This window comes from Tursiops truncatus, chromosome 20, assembly GCF_011762595.2.
Source record: "Tursiops truncatus isolate mTurTru1 chromosome 20, mTurTru1.mat.Y, whole genome shotgun sequence".
Lineage (NCBI taxonomy): Eukaryota > Metazoa > Chordata > Mammalia > Artiodactyla > Delphinidae > Tursiops > Tursiops truncatus.
The window spans coordinates 56,361,220-56,382,812 of NC_047053.1; the positions used below are offsets into that span (position 1 = coordinate 56,361,220).

At 50.1% G+C, this 21,593-nt stretch overlaps 1 protein-coding gene and 1 long non-coding RNA gene across 14 annotated transcripts in view; one reads left to right on the forward strand and one right to left on the reverse strand.

Annotated features, from left to right (window-relative positions):
- Positions 1–5,952, reverse strand: part of LOC141277407 (uncharacterized) — a 138,224-nt gene extending 132,272 nt beyond the window's left edge. The window contains exons 1-2 of the long non-coding RNA XR_012328778.1: positions 5,562–5,952; positions 4,985–5,067 (exon numbers count right to left, since the gene is read on the reverse strand). This is a non-coding gene — a long non-coding RNA (uncharacterized lncRNA). The remainder of the gene's footprint in view (positions 1–4,984; positions 5,068–5,561) is intronic.
- A 46-nt stretch (positions 5,953–5,998) lies between these two features.
- FAM20A (FAM20A golgi associated secretory pathway pseudokinase) overlaps positions 5,999–21,593 on the forward strand; it is a 50,202-nt gene continuing 34,607 nt past the window's right edge. For 12 of the 13 annotated variants that reach the window (XR_012328773.1, XR_004523819.2, XM_073798327.1 and 9 more), the window contains exon 1: positions 6,039–6,968. Coding sequence is in view for 11 of the 13 variants with exons in the window: in XM_073798327.1 (XP_073654428.1) it covers positions 6,613–6,968 (356 nt within the window). In the remaining 2 variants the exon portion in view is untranslated. Of the gene's footprint in view, positions 6,969–21,593 lie in introns of all 13 variants that reach the window. The other variant, XM_033847319.2, reaches the window with a different exon arrangement.

Sequence of the window (21,593 nt, forward strand, 5' to 3'; positions counted from 1 at the left end):
GGTATAGATAAGAGAATACTATGACCAATAAAATTCACCTTTTTAAAAAAGGTACAGCTCTGAGAGTTTTAAGGCATGTACACACTGGTGTGACCACCACCACGATGACGACTCAGAGCAGGTCCATCACCCAAAACAACTCTAACAGGCTGCTCCTTTGTAATCACACCTTTGTCCCTGCCCCGATGCCTGGTAACCACTGGTCCATTCTCTGTCACCACAGTTTTTCCAATTCTGGGATATCATACTAATGGCTGCTTCCTTTCAGCACCATGCCTTTGAGATGCAGCCATGCTGTAGCGCACATCAATACTTTGTTCCTTATTATTGCTAAGTAGTATTCCATTGTACGAATGTACAACACTTTATTGTGCCCATCGAAGGACATTTGCATTACTTCCGAACTTTGGCAATTATGAATAAAGCTGCTCTAAACCTTCACAGACAGGTCTCTGTGCACACGGAAGTCTTCGATTCATCCGGGTAAATACCTAGCTGTGGGATTACTGGGTCTAATGGTAAGTCTGTGTTTATCTTTCCAAATTCTTGGAAATTTACAGGTATCTTTCTGTAATTGATTTCTAGTATAATTTTATTATGATCAGAGAACATAATTTGTATGATTTTGATTCTTTTAAATTTTTTAAGGTTTGTTTTCTAACCCGGGGTATAGTCTATCTTGGCATATGTCATATACACTTAAAAATAATATGTATTGGGGCTTCCCTGGTGGCACAGTGGTTGAGAGTCCGCCTGCCGATGCAGGGGACGCAGGTTCACGCCCCGGTCCGGGAAGATCCCACATGCCGTGGAGCAGCTGGGCCCGTGAGCCATGGCCGCTGAGCCTGCGTGTCCGGAGCCTGTGCTCCGCAACGGGAGAGGCCACAACAGTGAGAAGCCCGCGTAATGCAAAAAAAAAAAAAAAAATATATATATATATATGTATGTATTATGGTGCTGTTGAGTGGCGGATACTGTAAATGTCAATTAGATCCAGTTGGCTGAAGCACGGTTCAGTTCTACTGTATCCTTGTCTTGCAGAGAAGAAAAAAATTGGTTTCGAGCTATAATTGTTGGATTTGTCCATTTCTTCCTTTGGCTTTATTAGTTTTGCTTCATGTTGTTAAAAACATACATGTTAACATACATCTTGTCAAAATATGCACAGTAAGGATTATTATGCCTTCTTGGTGAACTGAGGTTTTTTTAGGGATTACAATCTATGAATGGAACATTTCTCAGTCTACTTAGCCTTCATATTACCACTTCAAGGGGAGTATAGAACCCTCACCGGCTTTATAGGTTACTTCACCCTCCTCCTTTTATGCTTAGTGGCCATTAAGTCTGTAGATGTTGTAAGGCCATCAGACATGCTTTCAACTATCAGACATATTTGTTTTAATTTATGAGGAGAAAAAGAATCTATTATATTTTCCCAGATAGTTCGCGTTTCTGTTGCTCTTCCTTCACTCCTAACGTTCCAGGTTTCCCTTTGGTAGAATTTGTCTTCCATCTGAAAAACGGATTTAGCATTTCTATTAGAGCAAGCCTGCTGGCAATGAGTTCTCTTAGTTGTTTTTTATTCGTATTTCCTCATCATTCATGAAGGATAATAATTCTAAGAGGGGATTTTGAAATTGTCTAACTTAAAGTGCTCATTTTACATATGAGGAAAATGAAGCCCAGAGGCATCAGATGATTTGCCCCCGTGTCACCGAGCTGCTTATCGCCTGAGCCAGGATCGAGGTTCCTGCTTCCTGACTCCCAGCTCAGTGCTCTTACGTTGCCTCGATTATTTACTTTACACTGGAAATAAAGTTGTGCAAAAAGAGCTGGATTATTGCATGCTAGTACAAGAAAAAACTGTACAATTATCATTTTTTAGAACTGAGAAGGACCTCAGAGACGACTCATATCTGTGCTTCGTGTTTCAGATGGGGAAACCGAGGCCCAGGGAAGGTAATGCAGCAAAGCCGTGACTTTTTAGAGCAAGATCACACCTGTAAAGAGCAGGCACTGGGGCTGCTTGTTTATTTGTTCCCTAGTAGTGGGGATGGACTGTGCTGGACCAAACTAACTTATACCCCTACTCTCTCTCTCTCTCTCTCTCTCAACTTCATGACACAAGTCAGAACGCCAGCCCTGGGCAATGCAGCCCAGCTGGACCGTTTGGAATCAAATCTATAACTCTGCTCTCATTAGCACTAGCCTCTCAACCAATGATTCCCAAACTTCAGCGTGTATCAGACTTGGACCTCAGTGTGTGCAGAACCGTAGGAGCTGGTAAGAATCAGCTTATTGAAACTGCACATTCCTGGTCCCACTTCCAAAGGCCCCGATTCACTAGATCTAGGGAATGACCCTGGGATTTACCTTTTTACAAACACCCCAGGTAATTCAAATCCACAGGCTGCACTTTGAGAAATCTCTGGCCTGTGCTGAGGCATTATGTTTTGGTCATGAACAGAAAACTCTGGACTTTCTAGCTCAGAATAAGAGAAGAGTGAGTCCAACACCAGATCAGTATCAGTTTTCTGAATCCCACTCCATTCTGGATCTGCCATTGACAGTAGTCTAATTGCTTCTCTCCTCTCTCACTGGTTGCTGAGACAGCAGGTAAAGGTAACGTTTTCCTCATACATATCTATACAGTAACAAAATCTCTTAGGGACACAGATGTCTGCAGTTGGCATAGTTATTTCATTCTATGTCTCTTACCTATTGCTCTTTCAATAGGTCCATAAGGATTCCTAAGGTTTAGATATTCTAACTAAATATAATATTTAACATATTCTGGGGTCAGATCTTAAAAGTCCTGATGTTTTAAATTTTATTTTTATTTTGGACGCGCTGCATGGCATACGGGATCTTAGTTCCCCGACCAGGGATCCAACCTGTGCCCCCTGCAGTGGAAGCGTGGAGTCTTACCCACTGGACCACCGGGGAAGTCCCAAAAGTCCAGATTTTTTTAATACTCTTTTTCAAACCACGTCCCGGATACCTGAGCACACACGGACCCACATATACAGGTATCATTTATTCCACAGGTGTTTGCTAATTTCAGCTCCATGCCTTCGATGTAAGAGTTCCTATGAAAGCAGGAAAAGGAGGGGGAGCACGTCGGCCCCGTGCTCGTGGAGTTAGCGCCTAGTGTAGAAAACCAACCGCACAAACAAGAAACAACTAGTCGTGTTTTAAGTAACATATGAACATGTGTACAACAGAAATTAGTGCAACCGCCACAGATTGAAGAGCTCTTGTGTTTAAATGTTGACTGTTGTTTTCATGATTTAATTCCTGGAAATAGAGGGCTTGATATTTAGCTAGACTGAAAGGAAACACAAGTGCCCTTTGCGTTTCCTCCTCCTAATTTCTGCCGTGGCTCAGATTCCTAGCCTGCTCAGGGACCTCTGTCTTCATTGTCTCCTGGATACAGACAGATCTGGTTTCTCTAATAACCATAAGCGATGCTTCAAGGGAGGAACCATGTCTTGTATTTCTTCTTTATCTCCTACAGGGTCCCAAGTTGTTATTTTATTGTAACCAATAGTTCAGCGCCTCCGGGATACCAGGCTCTGTGTGAGAGACTACAGCTGCAGAGGTATAGCCTGAGATCCCTGCCTCCAATGACTTCCCTTCATTCCTTCTGCAAAAACTTCTCAAGCATTTCCCAAGTGATAAACCCTGTCCTCAGAGCCCCCAGTCCTTAGGTACCAGCCTCCTTGTACACTTTAGGAGGTCATGCTCCAGCGAGGAATGCAGATGTGCACTGGATTCGACTGCAAGGGCTGCTGTAACTAAGGGCCACAAGCTGGGTGGCTGAGACAACAGAAGTATACTGTCTCACAGTTCTGGAGGCCAGAGTCTCAGATCAAGGAACTGGCAGGGTTGGTCTCCCCTGAGGGCTAGGAAGGCAGATCTGCTCCATGCCCCTTCCCTAACTGCTGGTGGTTTGCTAGCCATCCTAGGCCTTGCCTGGCTTGTGGAAGCACCACCCTGATCTCTAACTTCATCCTCACGTGGAATTCTCCTTATGTGCATACGCCTCTGTGTCCAAAGTCCCCCTTTTTATAAGGACACCAGTCATACACTCTACTCCAGTATGACCTCCTCTTAACTAATAGCATCTGCATCGGCCGTACTTCCAAAGTCACCTTCTGAGGTATTAAGAGTTAGGATTTAAACATATAAATGGGGGGGGGGTACAAAATTCAAACCATAAAGCAAATAAACCACTAAACTCAACATGAGGGACACAGATGAGGCTGGGGAGGAAGCCAGGGCCCAAAACGTGGAGAGTCAGAGCAGGAGCCCAAGGGAAAGGCTCACTTCTGGGAGAAAGAAGGAGAGATTTAGACAAACCCTGAGGACAGTGACCTCTGCCTGGTCAACTCTGCCTGTAGGGTTTCCACTCTCCCACCCCAACCTTATTCACACTTCCTATCTGACTTCCACACGCCCTTTTGCCCTTGACCTTTGTAGGGCAGGGAAAACACGCTGCGATAGTCCCTACTTGAGTCAGGAATACTGTTTCCTGAATCGAGCTCATACAAAAGACTCTAGTGAGCGAGCAGGACCCCGTGCGTGCGCAAGAAGTGAAGTCATAAGACGTGTGATGGCTTCGTGGCCACGTCCTCTGCCAGCCCAGAAACGCAGCCTAGTTATTACGGATGCAACACTGCCCCACGCCTAACTTCCTCACGCTCTAGCATGGATGCCTAATCAGACACATCCGAAGCTGCAAAGTTTCTTAGAAACGGGAGACCAGTTCGAAATGAACTGCAGAGAAAAAGAAGAAGGTGGTTCAAAAAAAAACCCCTAAAAATCCTGCCCGCGTACCCAGCTGAGAGGAGCAGCTGCCAATAGTATCACCTCGGCACTGCTCACTTGGACTAGGCATTTTAGGCCACTACGTTGTGTTGCTGACAGTCGTCCCTTTTTGGCATCTTCCTTTTCAGTACTTTTCTATTTTTGTCCCACTCACCGTCTCGAACCTGTCCCGGTGTACAACAGGAACCAAGAAGTAATCATATTTCTGGCAAACACAGCTTTCACACGTACCACGTGCTGTTCAAAGCAAGTTACAGGTTTTAAGTGGCTCACGCCACACAATAACCCTGTGGGGTAGGTTCTATTACCATGTTCCCTTACAAATGATGGGAATGGCAAAGGCCACAGGGATCTCCCGCCGAACCACAGGAGCAAGAACTCTGGTCTGAACCCACAAGTCCAAGTGTGTCTGAGGGTTCTTGACTCCAGCAGGGAAGGACGGGGTTAAAGACCGGGGTCCCCAGACGCGGGAGGGAACCGCTGCTGCCTGGGCGGGCAGCTCGCTCAGGCGAAGATGCCTTTCGCTCCACACCCAGCAGGCGGGGGGGTTTCGGTGAGCACTTCGCCATCCCACCAGGTCATTAAACAGAGGAGCCCGGAGTTCAGGGCCAGGCAACTGCCTCTCCCTCTTCCTCAACGGGAAAATGGAGTGGGGAAGTAGAAGTGACCTCACAGGATATCGGGAGAAAGCCTGAATCATGTGGGCGGACCCGCCTTCACACCCAGCTCACCGCAAAAGTTCGGAGTGGGGTCATGCGGGCGGAGGAGGACGCCCCCCTACTTCGCTGCAAGACAGATTTCCTCTCGGTACAGTGCAGGCGCAGTTGGCACCAAACTCCCTCCAAACAGGAAGTCGCCAAGATGCTAGGTGGAACCGATGCCTTTTTTTTAAAGGTCAAACTTTTTCCTTGGCTAAGCGGCTGTTTCCCGAGCGCCCAGTACGTGCCAAGCACATGCACACGACACGCAGTCCTTATGGATCAAGTGGGTGCTCTGCGGGAAGATGCAAAGAGAGAAAAGACCACACACGCGCGCGCGCGCACACACACACCTGGCAAATCTTAGAGGAGAAAGGCTTTCCGGGAGCTGTCTTGTTTTCTAGGAAATCAACATGAAAATCGAAGGTCTCGCGCGCACACCGCGGGAGCCCCACCTTCCCCGCACCAAGCGCCCAGCCTGAGCCCCGGGCAGGGCAAGCGGGGGTCCCGGGCGAGGGCGGAAGGCGCGCGCGCGGCGGGGCGGGTGACCAGGTGGACCGGCAGGGCCGGAAGAGGGCTCGGAGTTGGCTGGCGGGCGGCGCCGGAGGCAGGTGCCAGCGGGAGTGGGCGGGGGCGACCCGGCGTCACCCTCCTCCGGGGGCCGGGCGCGCACACCAGCTCGGCCCGCGGAGCCGGGGGCACGGGCGTCCCCGCCGCCCGCAGGAGGAGCCCGAGCGGCCGCATCCTCCGGAGAGACGCCGCTGGCTCCGCAGCCGCCCTCCCCCTCCTCCGAGAGGCGAGCGCCGCCCGTCCCCGCGCCCCGAGCCTCCACCTGCCGCGGACTCCCGGGCTGCCGGGCGCGGGGCAGAGAAGGTGCGAGAAACAGGGGCCCGGGAGACAGCGGCTCTCGGGGACCGCTCCGCGCAGAGAGGGGACGCCCTTCCACGCCGCCAGCCCCCGCGCGTTCGGCGCCCCGGCCCCGAGTTCAAGGGCCACCGCCCTCGGAGGGGGCTCTCCGCGCGGGCAGCGCCCCGTCCCGGGGCTCCGGCGCCTCGCCCCAACACCACCACCCCGCGGCGGGGCCATGCCGGGGCTGCGCCGGGACCGCCTGCGGACCCTGCTGCTGCTGGGCGTGCTGCTGGCCGCCGACCTCTACTTCCACCTCGGGCCCCGGGTACGGCGCCGGCTGCGGCCCCGGGAGCGCCCGCCCGGCTGCCCGTGCGCCCACCGCGCCGCCACCTCGGCCCCTCGGCCGGCCGCGCGCCACGTTCCCCCGGCCGAGCCGGACGGCGGCGGCCCCGGCTCCAAGCTGCGGGCCCTCTTCGCGCACCCGCTGTACAATGAGCCGGAGAAGCCGCCGCTACTGGGGCCCGAGGACTCGCTCCTGGCCGGCCCCGAGGCGCTGCGCTATTACCGGAGGAAGGTGGCCCGCTGGAACAGGTGAGACCCCGCGCCCCGGCGCCCGGCCCCCGAGCCGATCTCCGCGCGAGGAAGAGCTTCTGGGCAGCAGCGCCAGCAGGAGGTGCTCCCAGCTCCTCTCCCCGCGAGCCCCTGGGGGTCCATCCTGAGCCCCTTCTGTTCCCCGGGCCATCTCCCCCCTCTTTCTCCTGGCCCTGATGTGGAAAGCCGCTGCCGGACTTCGGTTTTCCAGAATGAGGTTCCCCAGCAGAGCAACTCGAGAGAGAGCTGCTTCGAACCCGGCACCTACCTCTAGACCTGGGCGCCTTCCACAAACCGAGGCTACACCCGCCACCCGGCTCTTCCCCTTTGCTTATTCCTCTGCCCGGGGTCAGAGATCACGAGAGGTCAGCCGGGCAGAAAGTCAGTGGTCAGTTTCCTGAAATGGTCGCCACGCTGTGCAATTTACAAAGTGGCTTGTCCCGTGAGAGTTACGACCTGCAGGCGGTTTTATTATCGTGGGGATTTGGTCACGGGGAAGATAAAAATCTACCTGGGAATTTTGTTTAAATCCAAGGCAAAATATAGAGGGAAAAAAATGCCAAACATATGTAGGCTAATATTAAGAAGGATTTTGTGTGTGTGTGAAAGGATAGGGTGGGAGGGTCCTTTGGAGAAGCTGGAATGGTCAGTTCTGAGGTCCCCAGCTGATGACAGAAGGCCTTCATAGGAGTTAGGACTCTGTTTTGAAGTACACACTGGTCTACAGATCACTCAGTCCACTTTCGGACCGCACCCATCACTTTTCTTAATACAAGAGATTTCCAGATGAGATGTCTTTGCTGGCTTTATAGCCCCTCTGGAGGATGGGTAGACATAAACGTCTATGGAAGGTCAGCGCTAGCCCAGTTTTACTGCTCGTTACTCTGTAGTGCTGAGACTGACCAGGGGTGGAGGGGGCCTTCAGAAAGCAAAAAGAAAAAAAAATGAGAGTTACTGGCTGAAGTCACTGTGGTGCGTTTCAGTTGCAACTGGCTGATGATTTTGTATTAAAAAGAAAGTGGTTCTCGATTCTCTTGCTGATTGGACGCAATAAAAAGGCAGTTTGAGATTGCTTCTCAGGCACTGTCATTTTCGATATTACCTTTATTTCATCAATAACGTGCAGATCAGTGAGCTAGAAGTTTTGCCCTTGGAAAATTATCTCCACATCCATTGAGGATTTGAGGAGGGACCGTGGGAGAAGTTGCTTGCTTTTGTCAATGTCGATCAATAGTCACATAACTCACATTTCTGTGGCCTTAACGTTACTTTTGTCCTTATGGAGAGTTGAAGGGAATATTTTGGAAGAAAAGCGAAAGTCTTTCTCACCCATCTGTCCTACAGAGTTTTGAGCTTGATTTCTGTGCCATTATATGTCAGAAAAACACATTTACTGACCAGGAGTGATCTTGGGCATTTAACGGAGGTTTGATGGGGACTGGTGACCTTGCTGTATTCGGCGCTAACAGAGTAGTTTCGTGTGGTTGGTTGAACGTGACAGTTGTGATACCTACTCATCACTACCTTTTAATACTTGAGATCTCAAGTGAGGTTTGTGGGCTATAACAGGAGGGGAGCTGCACTTACAAGTGTTGAAACCGGACCCCAGAGGCAGAGAACCTTCACCCAAACTGCATTGTAAATGTCAAGGCAAGGATTTTAATACGTGTGTATACCAGGGCTAAAAATGGAATGTGGAAGACTCATTAGCCAGGGTGCATTGGAATTGCACTCAAAGTTCTATTGTGAGAGATAGTCACTCATTACCTTAAGTGAGACAGCGCCCTGACCATGTGAGGACACATAAAAAGTACCTGCTGCGATGTGCAGGGCCAACCAACGCTCCAGATTTCAGTGCAGACAATCAGAACGAACAAAGGAAAGGAAAAAAAAGGAAAAAAAAAACAACAGGGAGTGACCTTGCCAATTGTTTCCCTCTTGCACAGACAAGCCCCCCTTGTTTGCAGCCACAACCCAGCCAGTATTGAAAAGCCAGGCCTTTCTAGACATATGTGGATGCCACCCTACCAGTAATTACTTAGCATCATTAACTGCTATCCAGAATGATTGTAGCAGTAAACCAATCTGCCTCACTGGGAGAGGCGCAGGTAATAAACTAGCCGAATCAGCATTTCCTCCCCAGTGGCCCAGAGGAGCCCGTTAGTCTGAGTGAATGATTTTTTTATTTTAAACCACCACACTAATAAGTACTGGTATGAAGTCAGAACGTATCTTTCTATAACTTGAGCTCGTCACCGATAGGAGTTAGGACACAGCCCACCTTTTCCTCCGCAGCACGTCTCTTTTTGATTTCAGTGGCAGATGGAGCTGATACACTGTTTTGAACGTTTCAGGTTCTCGATCGGTATTTGTTCACGGGGTGTCAACATGTGGTTGACACGCTGGGTAGGGTGTGCTATCCTCGTGCTGTCACGAAGCTTTGTGCAGACCTCCTCAACGAGCTGCTCTTCCCTCCCTTCCTCTCTTTTCCCCCTCGCGATGTAACTAAGTGCGGCAGCAATCCAAGTTAAAGATGCAGTCGGGGAAAATGTCTCTGTCGCGCCATCGGCCGCTGATCAGCGAGCGGTCCAGCACGTTCGGCACCTCTCTTGACTAGAGAAGAGAGCACACAGGGAGCCCGGGAGGTGGGGTCGTCACTATTTCAGACCTTAAACCAACAAGCCAGATGAAGCCTTTTCCTTTCAAAGCGGTGGTGGAGGGCAGCGCTCACCTGGAGCCCAGGTTCATGCTGTTGCTGCCCTTACATCTTAGAGGCTGAGCTCTGGGTTCCTTCCCCGCCCAGCAGCTGCCCGAGCCAGACAGCATCTGTCCTTTGACATGTCAGAGCCGGTCAGCTTGGCTTGGCCGTTTGCCCTCATATCTTTGGTCGGTTCCTCTGTAACCCTCTGGTCTGACAGTCAAGGTCAGACAGGGTCATGCCTGCCTGGTGTAAGAACTCCAGCAGCTACAGCACAGATGCAAGTTTGCCACTCTCTGCTTTTCTTTCTCGACCTCATCCTCAGGTATCAAGAAGGTTATATTTTCCTGCACTTACCGAGTCAGCATTTCTCAAACACGTGTGTGTACCTGTGTCTTTCCCTCCATCGGATGCCCCTGTCTTCCGCCTTCACACCTCCACTGCTTGCCTTCGCTGAAGAAAGCCTGGCCCTGAGTCTCCCTTTGAAAATCACAGCAAAGAGACAGCTTTGCAAGAATGACAGCTGTTTGAGGGAAGTAAATTGGCTCCGGTTTTTCCCGGAGAAGCTATGAGAAGATCCAGAAGCCGAAGCAGTTGTAGGAGAGCGGCAGCAGGTGGCGGGGCCGGCGGCGGGGGGGGGGGTGATGCCAGAGAGACGGGCAAGAATTCAGCTGGGCATGAGCGTGGTCTGGTCTAGGAATTGCTGGAGAAAAAGCTTCTTCCCACCGTGGCATCCGGGGAATAGAAAATAAAATCTCTTTGTTCTCATACCCTCCTTTTTATCTCTTTCCACCTTATCTCATGCTGGCCCGAGATCGTTTGGAGCGCAGAGTTATTGAGAACAGGCAGTTCAGCTCACAGAGCAGATAAAAGCCCGGGGTCTCACTCAGGGGTGCCGGCCATTTGACATTCACCCAGAGTCAGCAGGACCTGGACCCCTTGTTCGATTCTTCTGCCAGTGATGCCAGGCTGAGAAAGGAAACGAGCCTTCTGGGATTTGAAGAGGGGCCTCAGCCACCACCTGTGTGTGGCTAGCAGAAGGAGTGGGGATCTGGACTTCCATTTCTCTTTTCTCCCAATTAGAGCCTTGCTTGGCCGGTTGGGAAAAGCTGTGATTTTAGTGGTTTCTGAATCCCTGGATTTGTAGCTGGAGGAAACCTCTCCACTCTTCTCAGAGCCAAAAGCTCCAAGCAGATGGTTTCAGAGAGAGCTCGTCCAGAGGCCGTTTCCAGGTTCCTGCTCCCTCATTTCAAAGCTCAGTTCTCATTGCAGTCAGCTCGGCAAAGACCTAAACCAGGGAGGGTACCAGCATTCATCCAAGGAGGACGGCACTTCCGGTCTCCAGCTGCATCAGAAGGAAGCCCGTCGGCCAAGAACTGGAAGATGCTCACCAGCTGTTCCACTGGTCCCAACCGCTGACAGCCCCCTTTTACCCCAACCAAATTCTCATCCCTCTGGGAACTCCACTTGGTAGTTCTTTGCATGCAAATCCTCCTACCTGAGACATGCTTGGTAGGTGCCAGGTACTTGACGTATACTTGCTAACTCAGGCCTCACAATTTCCTGAGAAGTAGGTGCAGGATTCCAAGATGCGCTCCCTAGAGGCCAGGCCCTGGGTGTACACACACCTCATTATCCAATCCAGTGCTCATCTGGGTACTGCAGTAAAGGGAATTTACAGATGTACCTGAAGTCCCAGACCGGTTGACCTTGGGGTAGGGAGATGACCCAGGTATGCCGGACCTAATCACATGAGCCCTTTAAAAGCAGAGTTTTCTCTGGCTGGTCAAAGAAGAGGAGGTCAGAGACTCCACATATGACAAGGGTTGGATGTCCCATTGCTGACTCGGAGATGGAGGGGCCATGTGGCAGGAGAGATGAGTGACCCTCAGGGTCTAAGATGGGCCCCAGTCGACAGCCAGCCAGGAAACAGGGACCTCAGTCCTACAGCCACAAGAAATGAATGCTGCCAACAGCAAGAGTGAGCACGGAAGCAGATCCTTCCCCAGAATCTCCAGGCAAGAACTCTGCCTAGCTGATGACTTAACTTCACCCTTGTACAGCCTGTGCAGGGAACTCCGTCGCGCTGAGCTCGATTTCTGACCTGTAGCTTGGGGAGCTAATCAGTGGGTATTGGTTAAAGCCACAAGGTTGGAAAACTAGTTCAGCACTGTGTTTACTTCATTTTATGGAGGAAACTGGGGATGGGAAGGTGGTCATAACTTGTCTTCTTAAGTCAGGCAGCTAGCAAACCTCAGGCAGCCTTTGCACCCAGAGGGTCTGGCTCTAGAATCCATGCTCTCTGACCAGCAGCTCTCGCCCTCTGCATCCTTGGACGTCCACGGGTGCTCGCTTTTCCGCTCCTGGAAAGGCTTTTCCGACTACTTCCACCCACTCTGGTCCCTCCCTGACTAGACCCATCCTCTCCCTATAACCATCAGGTTAATTGTTATGACCGTGCAGCGTCATGGCAGCTGTCATGCGACCATGAATGACCACTTGCTCCAGGCATGAAAAGCCCCCAGCTTGCACATGGTTGCACGAATACATCTGTTTCATGGTTCCCCGTAGGGGAGAGCCAGAGTAAATATCTGTGGGACAGATAATGGGGGACAGACGACCTCAGGATTTGGGGGCCCTTAGTCAATGGCCTGCGCCCCTATGGGAGAGAAGAAGCCTCGAACAAAAACAATCTTAACCGTAAAATTATCCCACCCATAACCTGGCTCTTCCTCCCTATAAAAGGCAAAGGCAAAGCCAGCCTGCTGAGACATCCTGGAATTTGGATCTGGGGTGCTCTCCCTACCGCAGTAGCGTAAATAAAATCAATTTCCAAAAAAAAAAAAAGCCCTGAAGGAAAGTTGAAAAGGTGCCGTTTGCCAAGAAGAGAGAATTGCCTCAGCTCCCTGAACTTTCTGAGGAGGAGCCGCCAGAAAGTCACTCATTCAAGAAAAGTGGGAACCACAGAGAGACCCTGACTTAGCCAGAGCAGTCCCCACTCGCCCCCTGGGAGGTGCTGACCTGTGTTTTCCTTGGGATTATTCATTAAACTGGAGGGTGACGAGAACCTGTGGATCCTGCTGAAGTCGGCCTTCGTGTGGCTAAAAGCCGAGCGAGGATTCTACACAGCTGCAGCCTTAGTGGAGCAGAGTCCCTAGGAGTAAGGGCGTCTGCGTACCTGTCGGTATAGGCAGGCACACACACATATGCCTAAGGAAAACCGTAGTGCGGAAAAAGAAAAGGCCTAGTTCTTTTTATGGCCTGCCACTTGGCAGGATGTCCTGTGGTTGAAACGTGAAATCAAGACAGAACTGAGCTTGAGTGCCTTGGAGATGCCAACATCCAATACTGTCGATCCCTGGAGGCTGACCTTGGAAGCCAAGAACTGGAGACCGCCAGCATCATCGGGCTTGAGCGAGAGGCACAGCTAAGAACCAGAAAAGGGCCTATTTTATCAGATTCTCTGGTAACCAACCAGGTAAATTTGGGAAGTCACAGGGGATAGAAAATAGCGCAGGACTATAGTTCCCAAGAAGCCAGGAACCTGTAATAAAATTCAGCACAATGTGGAGAGTAGAGAGAAACTTGAGGAGTCGTTGGCACAGGGGCAGATGAATTGAGGCGCTGGACCATAAAAGACAAGATGGCCTGGGGAGAGATGGGAATTTAGACAGCGTGGGAGAGGTGGATGGGTTAGAAAAGAGCTCTGCTGGCAGAAGAAGACCAGAGCTGTTCAGCCCTGGGAAGTCAAGTTCAGCTCTCAGAGAACAAACTTGCCTTTAGCTGTCTGTACCTGGGTCAAGCTCTGTAGTTCGTGGTTAAGTACTTTTCGTGATGCTCACCAAAACGGAGCCTGGGGCTTCCCTGGTGGCGCAGTGGTTGAGAGTCCGCCTGCCGATGCAGGGGACACGGGTTCGTGCCCCGCTCCGGGAAGATCCCACATGCCGCGGAGTGGCTGGGCCCGTGAGCCATGGCCGCTGAGCCTGCGCGTCCGGAGCCTGGGCCCTGCAACGGGAGAGGCCACAGCAGTGAGAGGCCCGCGTACCGCAAAAAAAAAAAAAAAAAAATGGAGCCTGTACGGAGGGACAGATCGTCTCTTCTGGCCAATACAGTCATCCCGGTTTCGTCAGTTTCAGTGGGCTTTTCTATTTCTCTGGTTCATTTTCTTCAGTGGCTGAAGAGTGACAAATCCTGTAGGGAAAGTGTGTTTATCTGCACTCACAGCTCAGCTCATGATTTTTCACTCTGAGTTAAAGAATTCTGCACAACCAGCGGCTGCTTATGTATGCCTCTTCTGTGCTCCTCTTGGGCGCTCAGAGATGCTGGGGGAAGTCAGACTGACCAGCCACAACTCCATCGTCAAGTCAAGCCCTGATTAACCACCCTTTCGTTGCAGGGGTTTTTTTTGTGTTTGGTTTTTTTTTTTTTTAACTGGGGTCATTGGATCCTACTGAGTTCAAGTGATGAGGTCTCTATTTCCCTTAAGTTTTATGCGTACTTTGCATTCTGTGCATATGTTTATTTTCTTAGGAAACAATACATTGTATTTGCTAAGTGTTGCCTACACTCATCAGAGTACTTTGATGTCAAATGACAGAAACCCAACTCCCACCGATGCAAGCACTTAAAGGAAATGTAGAGAATCAAGTAACCAAAATTCCGTGACGTCAGCTGTCTCTACTCTCCCTACGCTTAGTTCTTCCTCTTGTTGTAATCCCCTCTTGCGGTTTCAAGCCCCCAAAACCCTGGGACCAGAGAGAGAAAAGGGCTTCTAAAATTTCCGAAAAGAAAGACCCTGGGCAAAGCCACTGATTGGCCAGGCCTGGGGATACGACTAGGCTCTAGAGGGTTATGATTGGTCCAGTTCTGAGGAGCATGCCCAGGCTTCAACCAATCACTGACGCCGGGGAGGTGGAGTCATTGGAAAGTCTCCACTGAGCTCTCCATTCAAGCCACGTGGCTCAGTGTGGGAAGAGCAGTTCCCCCAAACCTGGCTGGGTGCCCAGACCTCAAGTGACCCAGAAGAACTTATGTGACCAGAGTGATGCTAGAAAGTTTCTCAACTTGTGCTTGCTGCATTTTTAAAAATAAATTCATTCGTAACAGATTCCTAATGTGCAGAACTTTTACACCAACCGTTAAAATTACCGCAAGAAGATAGGAATCTTTATTTATTTGGGCTTTCTCTTAAATCAGCCGTGCTCTCTTCATGGGAGCCTAAAGAAGGAATTCCTGTGGACCCATTAATGGGCTAGTGTCTCTTTCTCCCAAAACTCAACTGAGAACCAAGATGCCTGAGTGTTAACCCCAGGAGAAACACTTACCTTCTCCAGGCCTATGTTCCTCCTTTTGACATGAAGAGGGTGAGTCTGTGGTTCCCAAAGGCTCTGACAGCTGTTTTCCAAGCTCTGCACATCTTCAACCAGGATTTCTTCTGAGTGAACATATGGGACAAGCATTTTCCCAGTGTGTCTCATGAACTTCCAGGGTTCCTGGAGGTGCTTCACAGGTTCTGCAAATGATTGATTGAATTTGCATTTTGAAAGTATATACTTTAAGGCAATCTTGACGTAATACGAGAAAATGCACACCTGATTGTGTTCTGCACACTGTAGCACACTGAGCCAGCCACGGGTAATTTATGTGGACAGATGACTTTCCTCCCATCTTTGTTTCATTGAGGAGTGTCCTGACATTGCAAGGAGAGCTGTTAAAAAACTGTCTCCTGTCCCAATGACTTCTGTGTGTTTATCAGGATTTTTTTACACTCTGCTCCCAAAACAATATGCAGAAATTAAGTGGGTACTGAAATAAGACTATTCTGTCCTCCATTCCCCCCCGATTTTGAGTGCTTGAGTCCATAATCCTATTATCCCTCTTGTTCTTACTAGCTTTTAAAAATAATTTTACATATTTGACCATATAAATTCAATTTATACCCAAAAGTTATAAGTTTGACCTATTTTATCCATTGGGGATTCTGTGTAAGATTTCTTTTGAAAAGAAAGTCCCACTTCTAGAAAAAATTTGAAAACCCCTGATTTGGCAGATACAGAAATAGAGTAGATTCCTTTCCTTTTTTCCTAGCATCGATGCGCCTGCAACCCAAGTCTCGTGCCCCCCTCGTCTCCCAGCCCCAGCTGTTGTCACTCATTCTCTCTGATAACCAGGCCCCCACCATGACTTTGCCAATGCTTCTGGCCACTCGAGCATAAAAGAGCAACTTTGAGGTCCTGTGTACTCTCTGCTTTTGTTTCCTACCAAATCACTCCAATACTTAGTGACTTAAAACAAGAACCATTTACTTAACTCATGATTCTGCAGGTGAGCGATTTGGGCTGGGCTCAGTCAAGCAGTTCTTCTGGACTCTGCTGGGCTCCCTCAGGCATCCGTGGTCTGCCTCTGGGATGTACTTCCTCCTATGGAGTCCCGTGTCTAGGACCCGGGCTGAGATGATGATCATGGCTCCACGTGGCCTCTCATCCCCCAGTCCAGCCAATCGGTCTTGTTCACGTGGTAGCAGCAGGGTACCGAGGGAGAGCGGAAGTGTGCGTAGCCTCTTGAGGTCCTGGCTAAAACCTGATGAATGTCACTTCTGCGACATTCGATTGGCCCCAGGAGATCCAAGGCCACCTGGGGAGATGCAGCCACCATGGCCATCGAAGTGGAAGTGGTCTGCACACCTTAGTCCTCTTCTAGTGAGCAAAGGCTTGAGGGTAGTCTTTTCTCCTGGTGAGTTGTTGGGTGCCAGACGGGCAGCTCTCAGGGGTAAGACCCCTTCCTGGGCGTCAATGGGAAAAATAATATAACCCTTCACAAATCTAGTGAAGCTGCTGTGGACCGAATTGTGTCCCCACAAATTGTGCTGACTTAGGCTCGTATCCACCTCAGTTCCCCGGGGCAGGGTGCCGAAAGCCATCTCTGAAACTGTCTCCCTCCTCCCGGTATGGTCCTTCCAGCCTCTAGAGGCCTCTCGGCCTCCCTGACTCCCAGACAAGATGGACTCAACCCCTTCCTTGGGGCCACGTGTTTAGCTCTTCAATTATTCTCTTTTCAACCTGTGTATTTATGGATAGACTTTAAGTCCACCTTCTTCTGCAGGCCATCTTTGAGGTCAAAAGCTGAAAACTGGCCCTTTGTCTCTCTTTGCATTCCTCCTGTAGTAACTCTAATCCTCCCCAAGGCCACAGATGCTCTGATTGAGTGGAATGAGTACACAGCATCCTCTCACAAGGATGTTGTGAGACATCCTTGTTTTGTTTGTTTTATAAATTTTTATAAATTTTTAAACACTTTCATATTAACCAACCTTTTGTATTAACCAACATAATATTTAGAACAATTATGAAGGTTTGTTCTTCCTTATCAGGTGTATTAAGAGCCTGTATTTTATAAACAAATTTCCAAAGGCCATTATCTGTCCATTTATCTATAAGGCATCTGTGAAAATAATTGTTAATATTGTTAACACCATGAATAGGCAGAGTCCTTTCTACTTCCTGAAGCTCTTTAAACAGTCTATAATTAGTTCATTACTGAAAAAGATTGGGCTTTACAGCCAGTAAGTGGTTGACCGGTGTACCCCCATGGAAAGATGTCCAGTCAATCCATATTTTATTATAAAGCAGTATCCCCTGGCATTGCCCCAGGCTGGCGAGGCTTCCGTGAGCTCCGTGTGGGACCCCTGATGAAAAAACTCGGCAAGAACCACAAGCGCTGCCTTGTCCTGAGACCCTCAAGAGGCCAGACCTCTCAGAGAAGTCTCCACTGAAATGGACAAAAACGCCGTCAGTGCAACTCGAGGCCCTCAAAGCAACACATGGAAAAGTGTGTGCTCCCTGTTTATTACATCAGTATGTTATTATAATATAATGGTGAGAAGCTGAGATCTTCTCATGCAATTTGCTATTAAAAAATTAAATATGCCATCCAGGATGGGTTTTCTATGACAAACTTTTCTGCCTCAGTAACCTGGACGCCTTTCCGGGATCCCTTTATGAGCTGCACAGCAACAGCTGGGTGCCTGACACATCCCACTTCTAGGAAGCTGGAAGTCAAGTCTTTAAGCCATCGGATCTCTTGGCATTTCCTGAGCAGGGTCTAAAAAGAGAATTCAGTCACTGTATTTGTTTCCTAGGGCTACCGTGACAGATTGCCACTGTTTAAGTCACTGCTGGTGGCTTGAAACAACGTAAATTTATTCTTTCACAATTCTGGAGGCTGCGATCTGAAATCGAGGTGTGGGCAGGGTAGCAGGCCTTCCAGAGTGTCTATGGGAGAATCCATTCTGTGCCTCTTGCAACTTCTTTGGCTGCCAGCATCCCTCGGCTTGTGGCTGCATCACTCCAGCTCCGGCATCCTTGATCACATAACGTCCTCTTGTATCTCTGTCTGTCTCCTCTAAGGACACATGTCGTGGATTTAGGACTCACCTGGTAATCCAAGACAATCTCATCTCAAGAGCCTTACTTACCTCTGCACACGCTCTTTTTCCAAATAAGGTCACTTTCACAGGTTCCGGAGATCAGGTCACAGACATCTTTTGGTGGAGCAGCGTGCAGCCCGCTACAGTCGTGTGTTGTGATGACCATAAAGGCCCTGCAGGTGCCATTTTATTTTTATTTTTTTAAAGAGACTTTTATCGTTTACCTAAAAGATTTACATAAAAAGAGTATTTTATCGTTTACATTACAGATCTTGCTTTCTCTGCTAGAGCTTCTGATAGGCATTCAGGGCAGTGCCTTTAGGATGAAACGCTCGGCGGTGCCTGGAATGTAGGTCGTCCGGGTTGTCATTCGGAACAGAGACATAGACCTAGTAATTAGCTGAACTTGGACTTAGGAACAAAGGTTCTTTACGAAGGTCGCGGAGTCAGACGGGATCAGTGAGTGAACTCAAGCCACGGACCTCTGTCCAGAGAGGGGCCGAAGGGCCGGGAGCAGCTTGGACTCTCCTCGGACAATTCTTTTGGACCTGCTGTGACAGGTGAGCCAACGGGTGATCAGTGCATCAGAGCCACGTGCCGTGGAATGCGACTGCAAAATGTTTGGCTGGAAAAATATTAAAAATAGATGATAAGCCAATGCCCACCTTAGGTACTAGAAAACCATCAATAAAGCAACCATTGGATGCCTAATGTGAGCAGTGTAACCTACCAGGGGCCCCTCTGGGTTAAACTCATCGCAAACTGTACACCCCAGGTAACTGGATGAGGTGGCGTTCTGTTCTGTTACGGGCTGTAAATCCATTGAAAGGTCTGGGGGGTCAGCCCAAAACGATGATCTTGGATTTACAGCAGTTGATCTGCAGACCTTCTTTTTGGCAGGAACCAAGCTAGCGGTCTGTTTAGGCTACTTGTAATTTGTGATATTACAACCACTTTATCTGCATCTATGAAAATGCTTCTTCCTCGCTCTCTGGGCAGGGGACGCTGTGCCTAACGCACCCAAAATGTTTTTTTTATTATTAATTTATTTGTTTATTTATTTATGGCTGCATTGGGTCTTCTTTGCTGCACACAGGCTTTCTCTAGTTGTGGCGAGCGGGGGCTACTCTTTCGTTGCGGTGCGCAGGCTTCTCATTGTGGTGGCTTCTCTTGTTGCGGAGCACGGGCTCTAGGTGTGCAGGCTTCAGTAGTTGTGGCTCGCGGGCTCAGTAGTTGTGGCTCGCGGGCTCTAGAGCGCAGGCTCGGTAGTTGTGGTGCACGGGCTTAGTTGCTCCGCGGCATGTGGGATCTTCCCGGACCAGGGCTCGAACCCGTGTCCCCTGCGTTGGCAGGCGGATTCTTAACCACTGCGCCACCAGGGAAGCCCCCCAAAATGTTATTTACTCATTAAGGTATAAGTAAACAACCAGGTGGGCCAGAACATTGGGGCCCACTGGAGATGATCTGCTGACTCTTTTCCTTCAGGTCAACTTGCAAAACTGCCCACTCTGAGAGATCTTTCCCGCCCCTCCAACATAAGGGATCCCAGGACCCTCTCTTACCAACTCCTGCTTTGTTTTCATCAGGGCTCTTAACACATGCCCTCTTGTCTATTGATATGCTTCGTGTATACCCTCATCAGCTTTTCAAGGAGAGATTGAATCGAGTGGATACAGCCATGTCCTGATCCCCAGAACATGTCACCGTTACCTCTTGGAAAAAAATTCTTTGCAGATGCAGTTAAGGATCTTGACGTGAGGAGATCTTGCTGGATCGTGTGGGTGGACCCTAAATCCTATGACCCGTGTCTTTGTAAGAGAAAAGCAGAGCGAGATTAGACACAGACAGAAAAGGAGGAGACTTTGTGACCAAGAAGGCAGAGGCTGGAGTGATGTGGCCGCAAGCCAAGGAACGCCAGTAGCCACCGGAACAGGAAGAAGCAGAGAATGGATTCTCCCCTGCAGCCCCCAGAAGGAGCAGGGCCTGGCCCACGCCACGATTTCAGACTCTTGGGCCCCAGAGCTCTGAGAATGAATTTCTGTGAAGCTCCCGAGTTTGAGGTCATTTGTTAGGGCCGCCACAGGAAATGAACAGAAGGCGGGATGCTGTTTGCTTCTTGGGCAGTGTAACCCCGGGGTCTAAAACGCTGCCTGTGTATAGCAGGTGCTTACTGAGTGTTTGGTAAACGAATGAATAAGGGAGCATCTCGGAGGCTTTGCAGTTGGGCAGCTCTGGGTTTCAATCCTGACTCTGCCTCTGAAGCACTGGGAGGCCTGAGGCTCATTTCCTCCCGCCTCTGTTTCCTGCCCTGTAAAGTGGGCCGCATACCTACCCCTGGGGGTGTCGGGAGGGCAGATTGAGGTCACGTGTGTAACACACGGGGCAGGGCGCCTGCTTCCTGCGGCCCTGAGTCGCCAGTAGGTAAGGGAACACTAGTTAGTTATTGTGGTACGCTCCGTATGGGTTATCTGATAGCCACCAACAGCCAGCCGCGTTCATCGATGTTTGATGCCCAGTGGGTGGAGGAGAGGAGGAAGAAACAGCCTTTGTGGTTCCCAGACGCCAGGGAAAAGCACCCGTGCTTCCAGCCCAGCCCCTGGCCTGCCTGGCCTCAGCCTCAGCTGCTGCTGCCAGAGAGAATGTGCGCGTGTTCATCTCTCCGCAGTCACTTTGACATCAGATACCCAGAGCTTGTGGGCGGGGGAAGACACGGACCTGGGGCAGCCTGCAATTAGTCTCCCGACGTCAGAAATTCTATCCCCACGTACGTGCGTGCGCGCACACACACACACGTACACACACATCTTCACACGCCTCCACACACACAATACATACACACACATCCACATGTCCACACACACACGTACACACATACACGTGTACACACGTATCCACATGCATCCACACACACTCGTATATACACACACACCTCCACATACACGTGTACATATGTGTCCACATACATCCACACGTACACACACCGTCTCCTTTAGCCTCAGAGCTGCCCCATAGGAGAGGCGCTGTAGTCCATCCTCAGATGGGAGGCTCAGACCAGCTGGGTCCCACCGGAACCCGGACTTCCAAGGCAGAGGTGCCGCCTCCACGCCGACTGTGCCTCGCGTCTTAGGTCGGATCCTGGTGCGCTTTCAGCGCGGGAAGAGTAGTGGGCGGCGATCAGAGCCCCAGCCCTGCGAGGCCCACAGGTGGGAAGGGCAGAGCTGCTTCCGGTCCTGGACTCCGCAGGTGGGGACTGCCGTGGTCCTTCCGGAGACGAGGTTGTCACGAAGCTCAAAAGCTCTACAAAGAGCCCAACTTGTCCGTCCTTATACACCGCAGAGCTGCTGTTCATCTTTAGACTAAAGTTTTGTTTTTTACCGTCAGGGTAAAAAGCTTTATTGGAAGAATCTCTCACCCATGTCCTGATTCCAGGCTTGGGTTTAATCACAGGTCTGCCGCTTCTTAGCAGGGTGACCTTGGACCATTCACTTGGACCGCCTTCATC